This window comes from Garra rufa, chromosome 8, assembly GCF_049309525.1.
Source record: "Garra rufa chromosome 8, GarRuf1.0, whole genome shotgun sequence".
Taxonomy (NCBI): domain Eukaryota; kingdom Metazoa; phylum Chordata; class Actinopteri; order Cypriniformes; family Cyprinidae; genus Garra; species Garra rufa.
In genome coordinates, this window is record NC_133368.1 from 48,453,020 (window position 1) to 48,476,758 (window position 23,739).

At 24.4% G+C, this 23,739-nt stretch overlaps 2 protein-coding genes across 2 annotated transcripts in view; one reads left to right on the top strand and one right to left on the bottom strand.

Moving 5' to 3' along the window:
* The window catches only part of LOC141340227 (glypican-6-like), an 18,528-nt gene extending 15,396 nt beyond the window's left edge, over window positions 1-3,132 (bottom strand). The window contains exon 1 of the mRNA XM_073845151.1: window positions 3,084-3,132. Coding sequence (XP_073701252.1) covers window positions 3,084-3,132 — 49 coding nt within the window. The remainder of the gene's footprint in view (window positions 1-3,083) is intronic.
* Window positions 3,133-5,611: 2,479 nt separating this feature from the next.
* LOC141340228 (glypican-6-like) lies at window positions 5,612-23,739 on the top strand. The gene is made up of 5 exons (XM_073845152.1): window positions 5,612-5,730; window positions 17,420-17,477; window positions 20,286-20,422; window positions 21,561-21,736; window positions 22,813-23,739. The coding sequence occupies exons 1-5, from the start codon at window positions 5,612-5,614 to the stop codon at window positions 23,010-23,012; spliced, it is 690 nt and encodes a 229-aa protein (XP_073701253.1). The 3' UTR covers window positions 23,013-23,739.

Consider the following 23,739-nt stretch of genomic DNA (forward strand, 5'->3'; position numbering starts at 1 on the left):
AATTCACCCAAAATATACATTTTTCTCTTATATATTAATATAAAATTCACTTAAAATATACAATTTTATATATTATGTTTTATATATTATATAAACCATTTAAAATATATTCATATGAAAATTCACCCAAAAATATAAATGTTTCCTCTTTTATATTAATATGAAAATCACAAAAATCTCTTGTATGTTAATTTAAAAATTCACTTAAAAAAACTTGATTTTGATTTTTTTTTTTATATTCTCAAATATGCAAGACTAGTAATTTAAGAACTGGTCATTGAAAAACTCTTTTATATAGCATTTTAATGTTTTTGAAAGAAGATTGTTCTGCTTACCAAGGCTGCGTATATTTGATTAAAAATACAGTAATATTGCAAAATATTTGTACAATTCAAAATAGCTGTTTTCTGTGTGAATACATGTGAAAATGAAATTTATTCCTGTGATCAAAACCTGAATTTTCAGCATCATTACTCTTCAGTGGTCCTTCAGAAATCATTCTAATTTCTTGATTTGATGTTCAAGAAACATTTCTGATAATTATCAATGTTGTTCTTTTTTTTTTGTGGAAACATTCTATTCTTCAAATAATCATGAAAATAAAACGTATAAAAGAACAGCATTTATTTAAAATAGAAATCTTTTGTAACATTCCAAATGTCTTTACTGTCACTTTTGAGCAATTTAATGCTTGTTTGCTAAATATAATATATAACATAAGGTAACATAAATAATAAAAAAAAAACAAATAAATAAATACATAAATGTGGTCTCAGATGTTTGGACCCCATATAAAATGCATTTATTTCTGTCCTCTCTTTCTCTTTTAAATGCTTGCCAGAGGATTGTGTGGAAAGTCATGCAACACAGTGTAAGAGTTGCCAGATATTTCTTTTCCTGCTCTTTCTGTCAGCGCTGCTGCTGTCGTATGCCATGCGTCTCAGATATGTTTGAGAGGAGCTGATGATCTTAGAGACGCTCAGCAGGTGCTTTCTGCTCGTCTCTATATCAGCAATCTTTATTACAGACTTTATTACAGATGGTGTCTGATCCCACACAAATAAAACAGTGATTTAAAAAGCATGAAATCAATAAATAGTAAAAAGTCCCATAAATATTAATATTATTGAAGTTGAAATGTGTGAAATATAATGCATTTTTAATATTCAGGCCTCTTTGAGGAAGTACTTGTTTTTGTAAACCATTCAACATAAATATAATGCAATAATATTCTTTTAAATATTCTTTTAACATATATTTACAATATTAGTTTTTAGTAAATTTTTTGACTTTATTCATTTTTTTGTTTGTATTTTTTATTAATAAAAATTATTTTAATTTTTTATAATGTTATGTATAAACTGATCATGTAATGATTTTGGAAGACATATAGATGTAATATAAAATTAAACCAATAATTTTTTGGTTGAATTAATGAACAGCTGAAATAAAATAAGTTTAATGTTTATTTTATTTAAAGTAAAATAAAATTATTGTTTAATGTTTTTAATTATTTTAAATTTTCCCTTTTAATTTTAATTACATTTTTATGTCAATATTGTTATTTATTTACACACACACACACACACACACACACACATATATATATATATATATATGTATATATATATATATATATATATGTATATATATATATATGTATATATATCAAAATGGCTCTTTATTGATGATAAGATGATTTCTAAAACATATATGTGACCCTGGACCACAAAACCAGTCATAAGGTTAGATTTTACAAAACTGAGATGTATACATCATATGAAAGCTCAATAAATAAGCTTTCTATTGATGTATGGTTTGTTAGGATAGGACAATATTTGGCCGAGATACATCTATTTGAAAATCTGGAATCTGAGGGTGCAAAAAATCAAAATGCTGAGAAAATCACCTTTAAAGTTGTCCAAATTCATTTCTTAACAATGCATTTTACTAATCAAAAATTACATTTTGATATATTTATAGTAGGAATTTTACAAAAAATCTTAATGGAACATGATCTTTACTTAATTTCCTAATGATTTTTGGCATAAAAGAAAAATCAATAATTTTGACCCATGCAATGTATTTTTGGCTATTGCAACAAATATACCCCAGCGACTTAAGACTGGTTTTGTGGTCCAGGGTCACATATATCACAAAAATGGCCCTTTTTAGGCAAAGTATAATTTAAAATGTGTTAAAAAAATAAAATAAAAAAGTTCCTTAAAATGTTAAATTAATAAATAAAAAAACAAAAACAACAACAACAACAAAATATATATATATATTTTTTTAAATTATTATATTTTTTCCCAAAAGAAAACGTGAAAAAATACAAACGTTAATTTGAACTATAATTAAAAAATATAATTAAAATGTTGTTAAAAAATAAAAGCAAAAAAGGTCCTTAAAATGTAAAATAAATTAAAAAAAAACTCCAAAAAGAGTGCTTAACATTTTTTTTTAGGCAGAATATAAATTATTTTATTTTACATTATATAACATATATATATATATATATATATATATATATATATATATATATATATATATATATATATATATATATATATAATTTTTTTTTGCTATTTTTCTCATTTTCCTTTAAAAAAAATAAAAATACAAAATTTTCAAAAAGGAAAATTTGAAAAAAAAAATGCAACAAAAAAAGGTTCTTAAAATAGACTTTGTTTACTGTTTAGGCAAAATATTAAAAAACTGCTTTTTATTAGTTTAACTTAATGCTAAAATAATTTGAACTAAATCTGAAATAAACTTTTTTGACAAACACTAATAAAAATTACTAATTTAAAACTTTAACTAAAATTGAAATAAAAAATGTAATATAAAAAAATCTAAGTAATTATAAAAATAACCTGAAATAAAAAATAATTCAATAAAATATTAAAGTGTGTAGTTTCACACAGATTGCAATTCCATTTAGTGGCTTAAAAATGACATGCAAATGTTATGCATTAATACATCGTAATATTTAATTGAATGCATTATAAACCATAATATTTCATTCTTATCTACAGTTCATAAGCTCTTTCTTATGTCTGTATTCACCTGTTATTTCATACGTTGAGTGGGTCGATGGAGTTCATTGGGAGAGAGTGAGCGCTCATTCATGCTGTGTCTGGGTGATTCAGAGGAGCTCTGTGATGTTCAGGCGTCTCTGGGGAGGTGCAGCGTTTCGCCACATGATGTCTGATTCCTCCAGTGCGTTTGCTAATGGCTTCAGATCCTCGAGGGCCCGAGTCATTACTGATCCGACTGGATCTGCCGCTCCAGATGCTCCACGCAAACATGAGAAGCTGAGCTCTAATCACAATAATAACACGATATGCTGATTTATTAATACAACTGATCATCTCATATACCAAAAGTGACCAAAAGTCAGTATATTAGTGGTTATTGTTTAAATGACAATAACCACTAATATATTCGATTTTAAATATAAATATAATTTTATTTCTATTATTTTGAAGATTTTATTTTATTTTTAATTTTTTTTAATGTTTCAGTAATATTTTTCTGTTATTGTCATTTTATTCATTTTTGGGTTTTTTATGTGTTTTTTTAAAAAAATGTAAGTTTTTATAAAAAAAATTTAGATTTTTTTTTTTTGGAAGCAATATAAAATCTAATATAAAATGAATCGTGTTTTTATATATAGACACACAAATGAATGAAAACGAGAAATGTTACTGAAACTTACTGAAATAAAATATGTTTAAAGGTATACGTTTTTTAGGTAATGTTTTACATTTTGATTTAAAGTTAAAAAAATATTATTTTGAATTATTTTTAAATTTTAATTAAATTTTAGACATTAAAATATTAAATATAAATATATTAATTTATACACACACACACACACACACATGTATTTCAATAAACAAAAAAAATACATGCATTATATTTAATTTGTTTTTTTATTTTTGTTGATTTGTTTTATTTATACATTAATTTATTATTCATTAATTTTTTTATTTGAATTATATTTTATTCTATTTATTATTTCCGTTTTTATTGTTTTTTTATATAATTGTTTATATATTTATTCATTTAATTGTATTGTATTTTGTTTTTATTTATTTTTTATTTAATATTTTTATGTTTATATAATAAATTTCTTATTTATTTTATTTTATTGTTTATGTTTGTTTATGCAATTGTTTGTTTATTTATTTAGCTTTATTTATCATGTATTATGTTATTTATATTTAATTATTTTAATTGTGTTAATTATATTAATCGTAATTATTTATATTTACTTATTAATTATTTGTTTATATTTATATTTATATTTTTGTTGATTTGTTTTATTTATACATTTATTTATATTTATTTCTTTATTACATATATAGTATTTATATATATATTTTTTTTATTATATATTATCGATTTAATTTTTATATTTCCTTTTATTATTATTATTTATTTAATTGTTTATATATTTATTTATTCAATTTTATTTATTTATTTTAATTTAATTGTTTTAATGTTCTTATTTATTTTTGTTTATGCAATTGTATTTGTTTATCTGTATTTATTTACTTATTTATTTTTCATTGTTTATTGCATTTTATTTATTATGTATTGTTATTTAAATTTATTTATTTTTATTATGTTCATTATATTAATCTTAATTATTTATATCTTCTTATTACTTTTTTGTTTTTATTTATTTATTTTATTTTATTTATACATTTATTTATATTTGTTTCTCTATTATACTTATGCTTATACTTATACTTTATTATTTTTAATTTTATTTATATATTATTTATTTGATTTATTTCATTTTATTATTTTTTATTTAATTGTTTCTATTTATATGTTTATTCATGTTTTTATTTAATTTATTTTTATTTATTTAATTTATTTATTTGTTTGTTTGTTTATTTTGTTTGGTTATTCAGTTTTATTTATTATGCATTATGTTTTATATTTATTTGTTATTTATATATATTATATTTATTTATTTTATTTTATTTTTAAATTAAAATTTTAATTATTATTATTTTGATAATAATAATAAAAAATATTATTATTATTATTATTATTATTATTATTATTATTATTATTATTTGTTAGATTTTTATTGTTTTTATATGGTTTCTTATTTATTTTATTTTATCTTATATGTTTGTTTATGCATTTGTATTTGTTTTTATTTATTTATATTTAGGATGTTAATTATATTCATTTTAATTATTTTTATTTATTTATTATTTATTTGTTTTTATTTATTTATATTTATGTTTAATTGATTAACTTGTTGTATTCATTTTGTTTTAGTGATTTTATTTATACATATATAAAGTAATTTTAGGTACTTTTTAATTTAATTTTTTATGTTTTTATTTAATAGATTTTTATTCAGATTAGCACTCGTCAGCCATGTTAATAAATCAAACGTGTCTTTAATATAGCGTTTTGCTCATAGCTTGATGGGAAACCGGAGCAGTTGCACAGATTTAATCATCGGGATCATTTCTGTGCGGCAGGAGAAATCGTTGTGTATTTCTGCAACCCGATGCGCTCGTGTCCATTACCCTGAGCTCATGAACGCTCTTACAGAGGTGGAAATGAATTGCACATGATGCTTGATTGGATCAGTGAGGCTCAAATCCAGATATCTGCTGCTAATTTGGCGCCTCGTGTCGCCAAACTCCAGAAACTGAACACCGGAGAACTGGAGCCACGCTCCTCAATAGAGATGTGATAGAGTCACACAGGCTGTTGATCTGCACTTTATTTTTTGAGTGTTTTGTGATATTGTTGCTGTTGTAATTTACATTTAGTCAATCTTATGGCCAATTTGCACAAATAGGATACAAAACATGGCCTGAAACTCTTAAAATAAATATTATTTTTGTACTTTTTTAACAAATAGTCAGTGAAATGAGGTGCTTTATCCTTTGGAAAATTATTGATCATCCAATTCTGGAAGTCATACTAAATAATAAATTATCTGTTTTCGCATTATATTAACATTACTTAATTGCTGGGGCATGTTTAAATGCAGTAGTTTTTGGTTTTATTTATTTATATTTTTTCAGTTATAAAATGAAGCAAATGAAGATGTTTATTTATTCATATTTATTTATTTATTTAATATATTTTATTTATTTATTCATTAATTTAAAAAATGTTTGGAGCTTGTTTGCATACAGTTAATTTAATTAAAAGGGAAATCATGTGGTAACTGATGCACACAAAATGACAGCTAAACATTATTTTTTTTATAAGAATTAATGCATAAGATGGTTTTATAGTCATAATATTTATCATATTATAATTTAATATTTTTAAAAATAATTTAACAATTTGTAATTTTCAAAATAATGTACATTTTTATTTATTAATTTATTTATTTGACGGAAATCCATGTGGTAAGTGCTGTTTTTATTTATTTTACTTTATTGTTTGTTTATTTAATTGTATTTGTTTATATTTATTCATATTTATTACTATTTGTCTGTTTTTTTTCAGTTTTATTTATTATGTATTTTATTGTGTTTATTTTATTTATATTTATGTTTATTTATTTATATTTTTTATTTATTTACATTTGTTTTATTGTCTTATTTGTTTTATTTATTTATTTTGGTTGATTTGTTTTATTTATAAATTTATTTATATTTATTTCTTTATTGTGTTTATTTCATTATTTATTTATTTTTATATAATTCTATATTTTCTATATTATTTATTTGATTTTTTTTCTTTCATTATTTTTATTTCATTGTTTATATATTTATATATTCAATATGATTTATTATGTTTTTATTTTTTAGTTAATTTATTTTGTTTTCTTATTTATTGTACTTTATTGTTTGATTATGCATTTATTTATTTGTTTTTTTTTATTTATTTAAATTTATTTTTCATTTATTTATATTTCTTTTATTGTCTTGTTTGTTTTATTCATTTATTTTGGTTGAGTTTTATTTATACATCTATTTATATTTCTTTCTTTATTGTGTTTATTTTATTGTTTATTCATTTTTGTATAATTCTATATTTTCAGTATTACTTATTTTATTTTTTTGCTTTTATTATTTTTATTTAATGGTTTATATATTTATTTATTCAATATCATTTATTATATTTTTATTTTTTATTTAACTTATATAATTTAAATTATATATATTTTAATTATATTTAAATTTATTTAAAAAATTATTTTTAGTGAGTATATTATGAATTAAATTAGTATTATTATTAAATATATTATTTATTATATTAATTAAATTGTAATAATTTAAAATCATTTTAATACATTTTAATTTTAAACAATAATTTAAATAATTAAATAAATTTAATTATATATTATATATAACTTAAGTACATATTTTTGGGTTTTTAAGGGGGCCCATTTGCATACAGTTTAAAAATTTGTTTTTTTCCTAATCAGTTAAATAGCTTTCAAAATGAACTGAAAGTTTCATATCATATTATATTATTTTTAATTGAAAATAATTGTAATGGTTTAAATTTTTTATGTAACTTGCTACGATGAATTGAACATCATAATTAATAATTATAAACTACAGGGACAAACATTCGATGTTTAAATCTACTAAACTACTTAATCACTTATGTTAGATGAACTCTTGTCTAGTTTAATATAATAAAAGCACAAAAATAATGCTGTAAAAAAAATGCTTTTAAATATAGTCTTATGAAGTTAAGGATCAAATGCAATGATAAAAGCATTATTTTCTGTAACTCTAGTGGCCTAAAATAGCATTGTTGTTTTCCTGGAACACAGTTAAGGTCATTTGTCTTTTTATTTCTGGCCGTGTTTTTATTTCCTCAAGCTCAAATAAGCAGATATGCGTTATAGATACATGGGCATAATCATCGCTTTCAGGACTCGCCACACAAAAGTAAACACAACGAGGTTAGATTTGTTTAGATAGTGTTTATTTAAAGGCATATTTTGTGCTTTGCTGATTGCAGCCTGACAAACAGCATCGGCCAAACATTCATCCATACGGCTGAAGCGGAGCAGAAATGAACCGGTGTCTTGTTGTTTTTAGTCAGATGATTATGTTCAGGACTCTGGAGCAATTATTGGCGTATAGACTTGTTTTGGAAGAGCAGCGTGTACTGCAGACATTGATTTTCGTGTGGGTGCAGGTTAAAGACAGTGATTGTGAAATCTCACCAGCTGATTTCTCTGAATCTCTACAGATGTAGCCTCTAGTGAATGATGCTGTTACTCTTTTATACTGGATGTATAAAGCACAATGTGACTGAAGAGGTCTATAATTTATAAAAGGAGCGATCTGTTAGCATGACAGTCACAAACTATTAACTAGTGACTATCCTTTACTGACTGTGATGTCAAAAACTACACACAGGGAAAAATATAATTTCATTTTACGCTTTTTGTGTTCATGTATTTATTTATATATTATTTATTAGATGTATTATTTGCTTTTATTATTCTTTTTGTTTCATTGTTTATATATTTATTTATTCATTTTTTTATTTGTATGTTATTTAATTTAATATTTATTTTACTTTATTGTTTATTATTGTATTTGTATTTATTTATAATTATTTGTATTTAAATGTTTGTTTATTTATTCAGTTTTATTGTATGTATTGTATTTATTTATTTTTATTATGTTTATTTTATTTATTATTTGTATTTACTTTTTATTTGTTTATATTCATTTTTTGTTTTTAATTATATTTATATATGATTTATTTGTTTTATTCATTTATGTTTGTTGATTTGTTTTATACATTCATTTATATTTATTTATTTATTTTTATTATTTGATTTATTCGCTTTTATTATTATTATTTTTATTCAGTTTTATTTATTATGTTATTTTTATATTTTACTTAAGTGTTTTTATGTTTTCTTATTTTTTACTTTATTGTTTATTATTGTATTTTTATTTATTTATAATTATTTGTATTTGTTTATTTATATTTACTTTATATTTTTGTTTTTAATTATATTTATATTTTTATTGGTTTATTTGTGTTATTCATTTATTTTTGTTGATTTGTTTTATTTATTTATTTTTTATTAGATTTATTTGCTTTTATTATTTTTATTTAATTTTTTATATATTTATTTATTCAATTTTATTTATTATGCTATTTTTATATTTTATTCAATTGTTTTTATGTTTTCTTATTTTTATTTCACTTTGTTGTTTATTATTGTATTTTTTTATTTATATTTGTTTGTATTTAATTGTTTGTTTGTTCAGTTTTATTATGTATTTTATGTATTTTATAAATTCCTTTTAATTATGTTTTGTTTATTATGTTTAAATTTGTTTTTTATTCATATTTATTTTTTGTTTATTTATATTTATATATTTTTTATTTATTAGTTGTATTATTTTATTTTTTGTCATTTTGTTTTATTTATTCATTTATTTATATTTATTTATTTTAAATTGTATGTATATATTATTTAATTTATTGTTTGCTTTTTTATTATTTTTTATTTTACTTGGTTGTTTATTATTGTATGTTTTTTCATTTTTTTATTTATATTTGTTTGTATTTGATTGTTTGTTTGTTTGTTTGTTTATTTACTTGGTTTTATTTATGTATTTTGTGTATTTTATTAATTTATTTTTATTATGTTTTTTAATTATTTAAATTTGTTAATTATATTTACTTTATATGTATTTGTTTTTATTGATATTTATTTATATTTTTATTGATTTATTCGTTTTATTTTATTTTTGTTGTTTTTTTTTTTTTTTTTACATTTACTCATTATTTGTTTATTTTTATATTAATTTTTCTTTATTTAGATTTTCATTAGGTTATTTATATTTTATTGATTTGTTTTTGTTGATTTATTTTATTTATATTTAATTAATTAATTAATTTTCTTTGTTTATTTATTTTTAATAGGTATGTTTCTTTCAAAAAAATGTTTACTATTTTTGTCTGAGTGTCCATCAATAGAGAAACAATGTGTTAATATTTTTTAAACAATTATTTTCTCCTCACCAAAACAAAAAAAATACGGTAAAATATTATTAAAATTTAAAATAACTGTTTTCTATTTGAAAATCTATTTTACAAAATAATTTATTTTTATTATGTTTTTTAATTATTTGAATTTGTTAATTATATTTACTTTATATGTATTTGTTTTTATTCATATTTATTTTTATTTATTTTTATTTTTATTTTTATTGATTTATTCGTTTTATTTTATTTTTGTGGTTTTTTGTTGTTGTTGTTTTTTTACATTTACTTATTATTTATTTATTTTTATATTAATTTTTGTTTATTTATATTTTTATTAAGTTATTTATATTTTATTGATTTGTCACCAAAAAAAAAAAAAAATACAGTAAAATATTATTACAATTTAAAATAACGGTTTTCTATTTGAAAATCTATTTTACAAAGTAATTTATTCCTGCATTTCACTACATAATATTGTTTGTTTCTGCTGTAGAGACAATTTTGTAGCTGTAAATTTTGACGGATGAATGCATCATGAGCGTGAAATCGTCTCTGTGTTTATTTTCGTCTAACTCCTATTGGAAGTTTTGGCAGCTGTGAAAACGTCCTGCTGTACTTCATATTTGTCAGTAAGCTAATGAGGAGCTCCGTCTCTATTATGAGAAGGTGTTTTTGCACCTCGAGAGTAGACGGGCCATCCTGAGAGGGGGTTTGCACAGCAGTTACTCCAGAAACAGCAAGGAGCTTCACTTTAATCAGCTTTATTCTACACAACTCCTCTGTGCTGACAGCCTGGAGGATAAAGCAGAGAAACTTGAAAGAGTTTCATCAATGTACTGTCATCTGGTGGCGGGTTGATAAATTAAGACAGTCATGATGAACGTTAAGAGTGTGTGGTTTATTACCAGAAAAAACGAGTAGCTAATAAAAAGATTGACATGATTGTTTAAAAAGTCTAATGTTTGGTTTTTGTCTCTTTACTTTGCAGGATTGCATTTATTTGATTTAGCCTATTTATCTGATTTATTTGCTTTTGTTATCATTTTTATTTAATTGTTTTTGTTTTCTTATTTTTATTTTACTTTGTTGTTTATTACTGTATTTAAAAAAAATATTTGTTTGTATTTAAATTTTTTTATGTTTATTTTTTTCGGTTTTATTTTTTGTTTATTTATATTTTTATTGATTTATTAGTTTTATTTTATTTTTGTCATTTTGTTTTATTTATACATTTATTTATTTTTTAATATTTTGTATTTATTATTTATTTATTTAATTTGATTTATGTTTTATTTATTTATAATCATATATAAATTATATAAATAATTATAATTATAAATATAATTATAATATAATTATATGAATAATTTATAATTATTTATAATAATTTTATTTTATTTGCTTATTTATTTAATTATGTTTTTTATATGTTTTCTTTATTATTTTACTTAATTGTTTATGATGTTTGTATATGTAGTTGCTAAAATGCTAAAATATTTTTTGAATTTAAATAGCTGTTTTCTATGTGAATACATATTAAAATATAATTTATTCCTGTGATCGAAGCTAAATTTTCAGCATCATTACTTTAGTCTTTAGTTTCACATGATTCGTCAGAAATCATTCTAATATGCTATTTTGCTGCTTAAGAAACTTTTCTGATTATTTTCGATGTTGAAAACAGTTGTAAAAATGGTCCTTTTATTTTCCAGGATTCTATGATGAACCTAAAGTTCAAACAAACAGCATTTGTTTATTATATTTATTTATTTATTTATTTAATAATTTATTTTTAATTGTATTTATATATTATTTATTCGGTTTATTGTTTGTTTTTATTATTAGGTTTATTAAGCTATTCATTTATTTATTTATTCAATTTTATTTATTTATATTTGTATTTAATTGTGTTTTATGTTTTCTTATTTGTTTTACTTTATGGTTTATAATGATTGTTTATATAATTGTATTTTTATTTAATTAATTGTTAATGTTTATTTTTTCAGTTTCATTATTTATTATGTATTTTATTTTTATTTATTTTTATTATGTTTATTTTATTTAATATTTATATTTACTTTTTTTTAGAATTATTTTTTATTTATATTTATATTTTATTCATTTAATTTTGTTGATTTTTTTTTATTTCATTTATATATTATTTATTCAATGCTTTTATTATTTTTAGTTCATTGTTCATGTATTTATTTATTTAACTTTATTTATTATTATTTATTTATTTTTATGATTTTGTTTTATTTTTTGTATTTACTTATTATTTATTTATATATAATTTTTTGTTTATTTATATTTATATTTTTATTGATTTATTTACATTTTATCGATTAATTTTTGATGATTTATTTTATTTATATACTTAATCAATTAATTATAAAATAGAAATAGAATTTCTATAAAAATAGAAATATTTCGCATTATAAATGTCTTTTCTGTCACTTTTTGATTAATTTAATGCATCCTTGCTGAATAAAAAAACTAATTTCTATCCAAAAATGATCTTACCAAGCATATTTTATTTCACTTGGTCAGTCGTGCAATGCAATTTCCTACAATGCAATGCAAAGTGTTTGCAGCTAGAAAACGTGTGGCAACTGTTTGTCCAAGTCCGCTGAGTAAAACACAGTATACGATCCTCTCTCTGTTCTCATGCTGGTGACTTTGGGAGTTGCTGTATGACTTTAACTGTCTCATGTCAAGCGCTTCACCTTGTCAATTATCCAGCAGCAGCGGGAGTTAAAATGACCTCTGTGACCCACCAGAAACCAAGCTACTTCATATTATAAACCAATATAACAAACCAGCACTGCTTTACTGTATAATTGTGGACTGTTTTGCTTCCATAACATGTCTTCTTTCAGACTAGTGGAAAGAAAACATCTAAAAATAGACATTTATGTTTTTATTTTATGGTATTTTATCCTTTTGCGTTAGTTTTTTCTCCACCTTTTGCAGCACTCACATACACTAAAAACTTAGTTTGATTTTTATATTCTGAATGTTTTTATAGAGGCACTTTCTCTATTTGCATCAGAATTCAATTACAGTACATATTTTTAAAGTATTTTTCTTAAAATTAGTTTTTTTCTCCACTTAAGCAGCATTTCCGTAAACCATTCTTAACACATTGTATTCTATATTCTAAAGTTTATATATATATATAGAGGGCTTTGTGCATATGTGACTATGGACCATAAAACCAGTCTTAAGTAGTATTTGTAGTAATAGCCAAAAATACATTGTATGGGTCAAAATGATTGATTTTTCTTTTATGCCAAAAATCATTAGGATATTAAGTAAAGATCATGTTCCATGAAGATATTTTGTAAATTTCTTACCATAAATATATCAAAAGTTAATTTTTGATTAGTAATATGCTTTGCTGAGAACTTCATTTGGACAACTTTAAAGGTGATTTTCTCAATATTTAGAGTTTTTTCTTCACTTCAGCAGCACTTACGCACACCAAAACTTACAGTTTTATTCCTATCTATATTCTGAATGTTTTTATAGAGGAGTTTGTTTAAATATTATTCACTGATTTTATTATTTGACTCTATCTATTTACGTCTGTAGATTTCAATTACAATACATATCTTTAAAGAGTTTTATCTCCACTCCAGCAGCACTTACATACACCAAATTTTAAAGTTTTATTCCTGTCTATATTCTAAAGGTTTTTATAGAGGGGTTTGTTCATATATTATTCTGATTCCAATTTTTGCATTTAACTATTTACATCTGTAGATTTCAATTAAAATACATATCTTTAAACAGTTTTATCTCCACCTTAGCAGCACCTACACATACTAAAACTTACAGTTTTATTCCTCTCTATATTCTGAGGGCTTTTATAGAGGGGTTTGTTTATATATCATTTGTTGATTTTATTATTGTACTTTATCTATTTACATCTGTAGATTTTAATTACAGTACCTATTTTTAAAGGTCGTTTCTCAAAATGATTTTTTTCTCTCCACTTCAGCAGCATTTCCATACACCAGATTTGACATTTTTATTTCTATCTATATTCTAAAGGTTTTTATAGAGGGATTTGTTCATGTATTATTTATTTGATTCCTATTTTTGCATTTGATCTATTTCCGTCTGTAGATTTCAATTACAATACATATCTTTAAAGAGTTTTATCTCAACTTCAACAGCACTTACGCACACCAAAACGTACAGTTTTATTTCTATCTATATTTTGAATGTTTTTAAAGAGGGGTTTGTTTATATATCATTCGCTGATTTTATTCCGGTACTTTATCTATTTACGTCTGTAGATTTCAATTACAGTGCATATTTTTAAAGGCCGTTTATCAATGATGTTTTTTTTCTCTCCACTTCAGCAACATTTCCATAGACCAAACTTAAACAAATATATTCCTATCTATATTTTAAAGGTTTTTATAGAGGGGTTTGTTCATATATTATTCTGATTCCTATTTTTGCATTTTATCTATTTACGTCTGTAGATTTCAATTACAATATATATCTTTAAAGAGTTTTATCTCCACTTCAGCAGCACTTACATACAACAAAATTTACAGTTTTATTCCCATTTATATTCTGAAGGTTTTTATAGAAGGGTTTGTTCATATATTATTCGCTGATTTTATTTTTGCACTTTATCTATTTGCATCTGTAGAATTCAATTACAATACGTATCTTTAAATGATGTTTTCTCAAAATTAGTATGTTTCTTCATATCAGTAGCACTTACATACACCAAACTTTACAATTTTATTCCTATCTATATTTTAAAGGTTTTTATAGAGGGGTTTGTTCATATATTATTCTGATTCCTATTTTTGCATTTTATCTATTTACGTCTGTAGATTTCAATTACAATACATATCTTTAAAGAGTTTTATCTCCACTTCAGCAGCACTTACATACAACAAAATTTACAGTTTTATTCCCATTTATATTCTGAAGGTTTTTATAGAAGGGTTTGTTCATATATTATTCGCTGATTTTATTGTTGCACTTTATCTATTTGCGTCTGTAGATTTCAATTACAATGCATATTTTTAAAGGCCGTTTTTCGTTTTTTCTCTCCACTTCAGCAAAATTTCCATAGACCAGACTTAACAAATGTATTCCTATCTATATTTTAAAGGTTTTTATAGAGGAGTTTGTTCATATATTATTCTGATTCCTATTTTTGCATTTTATCTATTTACGTCTGTAGATTTTAATTACAATACATGCCTTTAAAGAGTTTTATCTTCACTTCAGCAGCACTTACATACAACAAAATTTACAGTTTTATTCCCATTTATATTCTGAAGGTTTTTATAGAAGGGTTTGTTCATATATTATTCGCTGATTTTATTTTTGCACTTTATCTATTTGCATCTGTAGAATTCAATTACAATACGTATTTTTAAATGATGTTTTCTCAAAATTAGTATGTTTCTTCATATCAGTAGCACTTACATACACCAAACTTTATATTTTTATTCCTATCTATATTTTAAAGGTTTTTATAGAGGGGTTTGTTCATATATTATTCTGATTCCTATTTTTGCATTTTATCTATTTACGTCTGTAGATTTCAATTACAATACATATCTTTAAAGAGTTTTATCTCCACTTCAGCAGCACTTACATACAACAAAACTTACAGTTTTATTCCTATTTATATTCTGAAGTTTTTTATAGAAGTGTTTGTTCATATATCATTCGCTGATTTTATTGTTGCACTTTATCTATTTGCGTCTGTAGATTTCAATTACAATGCATATTTTTAAAGGCCGTTTTTCGTTTTTTCTCTCCACTTCAGCAAAATTTCCATAGACCAGACTTAACAAATGTATTCCTATCTATATTTTAAAGGTTTTTATAGCGGAGTTTGTTCATATATTATTCTGATTCCTATTTTTGCATTTTATCTATTTACGTCTGTAGATTTTAATTACAATACATGCCTTTAAAGAGTTTTATCTTCACTTCAGCAGCACTTACATACAACAAAATTTACAGTTTTATTCCCATTTATATTCTGAAGGTTTTTATAGAAGTGTTTGTTCATATATCATTCGCTGATTTTATTGTTGCACTTTATCTATTTGCGTCTGTAGAATTCAATTACAATACGTATCTTTAAATGGTGTTTTCTCAAAATTAGTGTTTCTTCAAATCAGTAGCACGCATATACACCAGACTTTACAATTTTAATTCTATCTATATTCTGAAGGTTTTTATATAAGAGATTTATTCATATATCATTCGCAGATTTTATTGTAATCTTTTTGCATCTGTAGATTTCAATTAATATATATTTTTAAATTATATTTTCTCAAAATTAGTTTGTTTCTCCACCTCAGCAGCACTCACATACACCAAAACTTAGTTTTATTCCTATCTATATTCTAAGTTTGTTCATACAAATTTGGACAGATTTTATTCTTACACTTTATTTATTTGCGTCTGTAGATTTCAATTATAATACATATTTTTAAAGGCCGTTTTCACGAATTGAGTTTTTTCTCCACTTCAGCAGCACTGACATACACCAAAACTTAGTTTTATTCTTATCTATATTCTGACGGTTTTTACTGAAGCATTTCTTCATATATAATTCGGGCTAATTTCTAACATTTTATTCCTAACAACATGGTTAAATTTTTTTTTCTGTCTTTTGATATTGAGTGATATTGAAGAAATCCAAAATCTCTCTGTAAAAAGCTGTCATCATAACTAAACAAGAATTTTGAACCTGGCTTTATCCAATGTTCAGATTTATCTTTTGGAAATGTATGCAAATTAATGCATATTTGATTAAGCAATGCCCCATTTGCATATTTAAACATCACATTTCACAAAAACAGTTGTCATAATTTACTTCAGCTGGGGAAAGTATGGTACTGTTTTGACAAATGTAATGTCTTGCCTTCAATGAGTAGTTCATTAATTATTTTTAAGTGAAATGCTCCTTTAAATTGGAGTATAGAGTTGTTGTTAAAGACATTTCTGTAATGTCTGTTTTTCATTTTATTTATGGCATTTACTGATATGTTGGAGGTCATTGTTAGTCATTAGTAGCTCAGTTTGTTCTAAATGAGCAAGTAAAGTTAATACAGCTATAATCCATGGGCTGATTGAGTCAGTAATGATGCAATATCAGGTAAAATTATTTTCAAAGCAGCTGGATATATTATAAATTTAGTTCATTTTTGGAGTGTTTTTCAGGCTCAGAAGGATTAGACAATGATATGATGTTTCTTTACTGTAGGTCACATTAGTCAATACTTGTTAAATATTAAAGGAATGGTTAAGCAAGAAATAAAAACATATTTATGTTAATCATGCACTATATCACTATTAATATGACATGCACAAACCAGTTGAAATCCAGACCACTGTGACAGCTGTTCTGACATATGTGTAATAGCTTCATTACCTGTCTAATTTGCAGGTTCAGACTGAAGCACCTGCTCCCTCTAGTGCTGAAAGACAAGATCTACATGCATAGTGTATTGATGCACTTCTTGAATGAAAATGAATCCTGAAAATTGAGTGATGTTTTTATTTACTATGTACAGGACCAGTCAAAACGTTGGACACTGACTTCTGAATTCTTTAAGAAATGAGGATCTCATGGTCTTAGTAAACTTGGATATATGAGTGGAATTTTAAAAGTGTGATATCTAGACCTGGAAAAGTCAGAGGAATTTATGAAAACATATATAATCTAATGGAATTTTTATTTTATAATTAAAATTTTATAACGAAAGAAAACATTTCATAACATATGAGGTAAAAATTTATATTTTTTTAGTTAAAAAATAATGAAAAAATTAAAGTCAAGCAAATTGGTAATAATAAAGCCATTAAAAAAACATTAACTGAAATAAAATTACAATTTTATTAAATAAAATTTATAAAAAAATTTGTTTAATTTAATGTACTGAAATAACTGAAACTAAAACTAAATTAAAGACTATATAGACATTAGAAAATATGTAGACATTAAAAATGACAAAAATGCAACAAAATTAACTAAACATTAAATGAAAATGGAAAACTAATTCAAAACCATTATTAAAAGCTATAATAGTTTCACAGTGTGATTTCTAGACCAGGAAAAGTCAGAGGAATTAATAAAAATGCATAGAACTTAATAGAATTTTTTTATTTTATAATTAAAATTTTATAACAAAATAAAACATTTCATAGCATATAAGGGACAAATTGCTATTTTTTGAGTTAAAAAATAATGAAAAAATTAAAGTCAAGCAAATTGGTAATAATAAAGCCATTAAAAAAACATTAACTGAAATAAAATTACAATTTTATTAAATAAAATTAATAAAAAAAATTGTTTAATTTAATGTACTGAAATAACTGAAACTAAAACTAAATTAAAGACTATATAGACAGAAAATATGTAGACATTAAAAGTGACAAAAATGCAACAAAATTAACTAAATATTAAATGAAAATGGAAAACTAATTCAAAACCATTATTAAAAACTATAATAGTTTCACAGTGTGATTTCTAGACCAGGAAAAGTCAGAGGAATTAATAAAACTGCATAGAACCTATAGAATTTTTTTAATTTTTTTAATTAAAATTTTATAACGAAATAAAACATTTCATAGCATATAAGGGAAAAATTGCTATTTTTTGAGTAAAAAAATAATGAAAAAATTAAAGTCAAGCAAATTGGTAATAATAAAGCCATTAAAAAAACATTAACTGAAATAAAATTACAATTTTATTAAATAAAATTAATAAAAAAATTTGTTTAATTTAATGTACTGAAATAACTGAAACTAAAACTAAATTAAAGACTATATAGACAGAAAATATGTAGACATTAAAAGTGACAAAAATGCAACAAAATTAACTAAACATTAAATGAAAATGGAAAACTAATTCAAAACCATTATTAAAAGCTATAATAGTTTCACAGTGTGATTTCTAGACCAGGAAAAGTCAGAGGAATTAATAAAAATGCATAGAACCTAATAGAATTTTTTTATTTTATAATTAAAATTTTATAACGAAATAAAACATTTCATAGCATTTAAGGGAAAAATTGCTATTTTTTGAGTTAAAAATAATGAAAAAATTAAAGGGTAAACTCTTAGGGAACATTCATTTATTGAAACCAATTATTGTAGTTAACTAAAACTGAAACCATTAAAAAAAAACATTTTTGTTACTTGAAATCAAATAAACATTAACTGAAATAAAATTAAAATTTGATTAAAAATAAAATTAATTAAAAATATAGTTTAATTTGACGTACTGAAATAACTTAAACTAAAACATTGAAACACTGAAATTAAAGACTATATAGACATTAGAAACTAAATGCAACCAATTTAACTAAAAATTAAATGAAAGTGGAAAATGAATTCAAACTATTATTAAAAACTATAATAGTTTCTCAGTTATAACAACATAACACTAATCGAAACTTCAAGAATTGTATGTACTTTTTTGTAATATATTGACACTTAGAAAACTTAAAAATAATTTTAAAAGTGATTTCTAGAATAGGAAAAGCTTAAAATTTAAATTTTATAACAAAAAAAACATTTCATAACATATGAGGTAAAAATGTATATATTTTTAGTTAAAATAATGAAAAAATTAAAGTCAAGTAAATTGGTAATAAAAGGGTAAACTCTCAAGAACATTAATTTATTGAAACCAAGATTATTATAGTTAACTAAAAACATAAAAGATTTTGTTACTTGAAATCAAACGAACATTTCATTCAGATTTTTTTTTTCATTTTCATTTAGTTTAATTTGATGTACTGAAATAACTTTAACTAAAACTTAAATGACTATATAGACATTAAAAATGACAAAAAGTGCAACAAAATTAACTAAACATTAAATGAAAATGGAAAACAAATTCAAATTATTAATAAAAACTATAATAGTTTCTACAAAATAACACTAATTGAAATTTCTGGAATTATGGAATTATAAGTATTTTGCTTAATTACAGTTGTTTTATGTACTTTTTTGTTTCTGTAAATACAAAACAAGTAGCATAAATATCTTGATGGACTTTCAGATGTTGTCTTTAACCACTGGCCTAAGGCTTCTGCTTAAAATTAGTTTTGTAGAATATAAACATTTTTTAGAATTTAGAGATTTACATCAATGCATAGTTTCCATGACTGTTGCTATTATTCTAAAAATCAGTAGTTGTGTTCAAAGTTTTGGCCACTAGTGAACACCTTTCTATACACGTGCATTGTGTTTAATGTTTAATGCCTTACATTTGTTAATTTTTTTGTCATTATGCCATCTTCCAGGTGACTGATGTCAAGGAGAAGCTGAAGAAGTTCAGAAAGTTCTGGTCGTCTCTTCCTGAGGCCTTCTGTCAAGAGGAGCATGTGGCGGCAGCAAAAAGCACTGAGGACGACTGCTGGAACGGACACGACAAGGGCAGGTAAAACATCTGCAATTAAACATCTGTAATTCTGTGAATGTGTGCTTTCACTTTTACAAAGCTACTTATTAATATGGCAGACAAAGTACAGCTTTCATTGAGAAGATTTTGAGATGCTCTTTCCGATGACCTCCTTATCTGTTTGTGTTTTAAAAGAGCTTATTGTACTGCGAAACATACTCTAACTTTCTGAACTCAAAACTGAACCCGTAATGAACCCAAACCATCCTGAATAAGAGTCATACAAAATGCATGTAACTGTTTATTTAGTACTGATCTGAAAAAGGTATTTCACATAAAATAGTCCAAAAGAGATAATAATAGTTAAATTTATAAAAATGACCCAATTCAAAAGTTTACACCCCCTAGATTCCTAATACTGTGTTGTTACCTGAATGATCCACAGCTGTGTTTTTTTGTTCAGTGATATTTGTTCATGAGTCCCTTGGTTGTCCTGAACAGTTAAACTGCCTGCTGTTCTTCAGAAAAATCCTTCAGGTCCCACAAATTCTTCTTTTCATTTAGTACTGCTCTTCAGAAGCTACTGTACAGAAGATACTTGCATTTTTTTCAGAAGACAGACTAAGTTAAATTTACCCTGATCTTCAAATTCCAAAAGTTTTCCTTCTGGAGCATCAGTGAGCGTTTGAATCTTCTGTAATAGTTGCATATGAGTCCCTCAGTTGTCCTCAGTGTGAAAAGATGGATCTCAAAATCATACAGTCATTGTTGGAAAGGGTTCAAATACACAAAAATGCTGGACAACCAAAGAATTTGTGGGACCTGAAGGATTTTTCTGAAGAACAGCAGGCAGTTTAACTGTTCAGGACAAACAAGGGACTCATGAACAACTATCACTAAACAAAAAAACACAGCTGTGGATCATTCAGGTAACAACACAGTATTAAAAATCAAGGGGGTGTAAACTTTTGAACAGGATCATTTTTAGAATTCAACTAGTACTAAATATGTAAACATGTTTTGTGTGAAATATCTTATTCAGGTCAGTACTAAATAAACAATAACATGCATTTTGTATGACCCCTCTCGTTTTGCAGATTCTGAAAGGGGGTGTAAACTTTTGACCTAAACAGCATGGATTATTGATAGTCAAAAACTGAGTTGTTTCCTACTCCAGATACATCCCTGAGGTTCTAAAAGATGGATTGACCAATCAAATGTATAACCCGGAGGTCGGTGTTGACGTTTCCAGACCGGACACTCTGATTCGACAGCAAATTATGGCTCTCCGGATGATGACTAACAAACTCAAGAATGCTTATGACGGCAATGACATCTCTTTTCAGGACTCGAGTAAGTTATTTTAATAAACTTAATAAAAATGCATTGCTAAGAACTTAATTTGAACAACTTTAAAGGCGGTTTTTTTTTGCACCCACAGATCGCATATTTTAAAATCGTTGTCCAGGGTCACATATGTGACCCTGGACGACGATTTTAAAATATGCGATCTGTGGACCACAAAAGTTTAACTGTTCAGGACCCTGGACCACAAAACCAGTCTTAAGTCGCTGGGGTATATTTGTAGCAATAGCCAAAAATACATTGCATGGGTCAAAATTTTTGATTTTTCTTTTATGCCAAAAATCATTAGGAAATTAAGTAAAGATCATGTTCCATGAAGATTTTTTGTAAAATTCATATTGTAAATATATTAAAATGTAATTTTTGATTAGTAATATGCATTGATAAGAACTTAATTTGGACAACTTTAAAGGTGATTTTCTCAGTATTTTGAATTTTTTGCACCCTCAGATTCCAGATTTTCAAATAGATGTATCTCGGCCAAATATTGTCCTATCCTAACAAACCATACATCAATAGAAAGCTTATTTATTGAGCTTTCATATGATGTATACATCTCAGTTTTGTAAAATTTAACCTTATGACTGGTTTTGTGGTCCAGGGTCACATATATGTCCTTTTTCAAAATTCTCAAAACCTTATCAACCAGTTTCTATTCATAGGACGTTTTATTTAATGTATACATGAGTATTTTACCTGTTTAGAACATGAGATACATGATTTATTGCAGGAAATTGAACGGGTTTGTTCTGAACGGACAGATATATTTAACACTTTTATTCTTTAAAATAATACACTTAAACCAACGTAAAATGCAATTAATTATCTCTGCTTCCATAAGCATGACCAATTAATATTTTGATGAGATTTTATGCATGCATTGTCTTCAAGCAATCACAACTGCTTTCATTGTAGATTCCAAAGGGCATCAACAGCTTTGCATTGGCAAAACTTTGACTTTTGGCATAAAGTCTGCTTCAGGGTAGTTGCATGAAGACATATATTCAGATTGGATCTAGGATGCATCTTTGCGCTCCGCGTTAACCTGACTTTTTGCCTCTCAGATGATGAGAGCAGCGGTTCTGGCAGCGGAAGCGGCTGCATGGAAGCATGCGTCACTGAATCAGACTCCTTCACCACTGATGCACCCGTTCAGGAAAAAGAGAAAACAGATGAAATATCCTCTGCTTCCATCATCCAGCCCAACTTACTAGGCCTGCTGCTGGTCTTCACCGCGCTGGCCTTGAAAGAGCACTGGAGATAGTGACCGCTGAGCTCCACACAGACTGCTTCTTGTGTTTTATATCAGACTGGATCGCAGATCTCAGCCGTCTGAAGACTTTAAGGCCGTTCTTCCTGATTCAAATCTCACCGAGCAGCAGGTTTTGCATGATGGAAGATCTTCAAAAGTGGTGTAAGCATTACACATCTGATATATGGAAGGTGTCAAGTTTTTTTTTTTTACATTTCCAGTATAGCAGATTAAAGGATTAGTTCACCCAAACAAAAAAAGTTGCTGAAAATGTGCTCACCCTCAGGCCATTCAAGAGATGAGTAGATGTAGATGAGTTTGTTTCTTTATCAGATTTGGAGAAAAGCAGCATTCTATCACTTGCTCACCAATGGATGTGAATGGGTGCCGTCAGAATGAAAGTCCAAACAGCTTCCAAACTTCATTTAAACAACTTTAAAGGTGATTTTCTCAATATTTTGATTTTTTGCACCCTCAGATTCTAGATTTTCAAATGGTTGTATCTCAGCCAAATATTGACCTATGTATTCAGATAATGAATAAATCTCAATTTCAAAAAATTGACCCTTATGGCTGGTTTTGTAGTCCAGGGTCACATAAATGTAAATTTTCAAAACATGTGTACCTTATCAACCAGTTTCAATTCATAAGACATGTTTTATTTAATATATACAGGCCATCCAAGAGATGAGTAGATGTAGATGAATTTGATTCTTCATCAGATTCTATCACTTGCTCA

Coding starts and splice junctions, on each gene's coding strand:
- LOC141340228 (XM_073845152.1), top strand. CDS start 5,612: ATGCTTGATTGGATCAGTGAGGCTCAAATCCAGATATCTGCTGCTAAT. Junction 5,731..17,419: donor CCACGCTCCTCAATAGAGAT/GTGATAGAGTCA, acceptor TCTAATTTGCAG/GTTCAGACTGAAGCACCTGC. Junction 17,478..20,285: donor ACAAGATCTACATGCATAGT/GTATTGATGCAC, acceptor GCCATCTTCCAG/GTGACTGATGTCAAGGAGAA.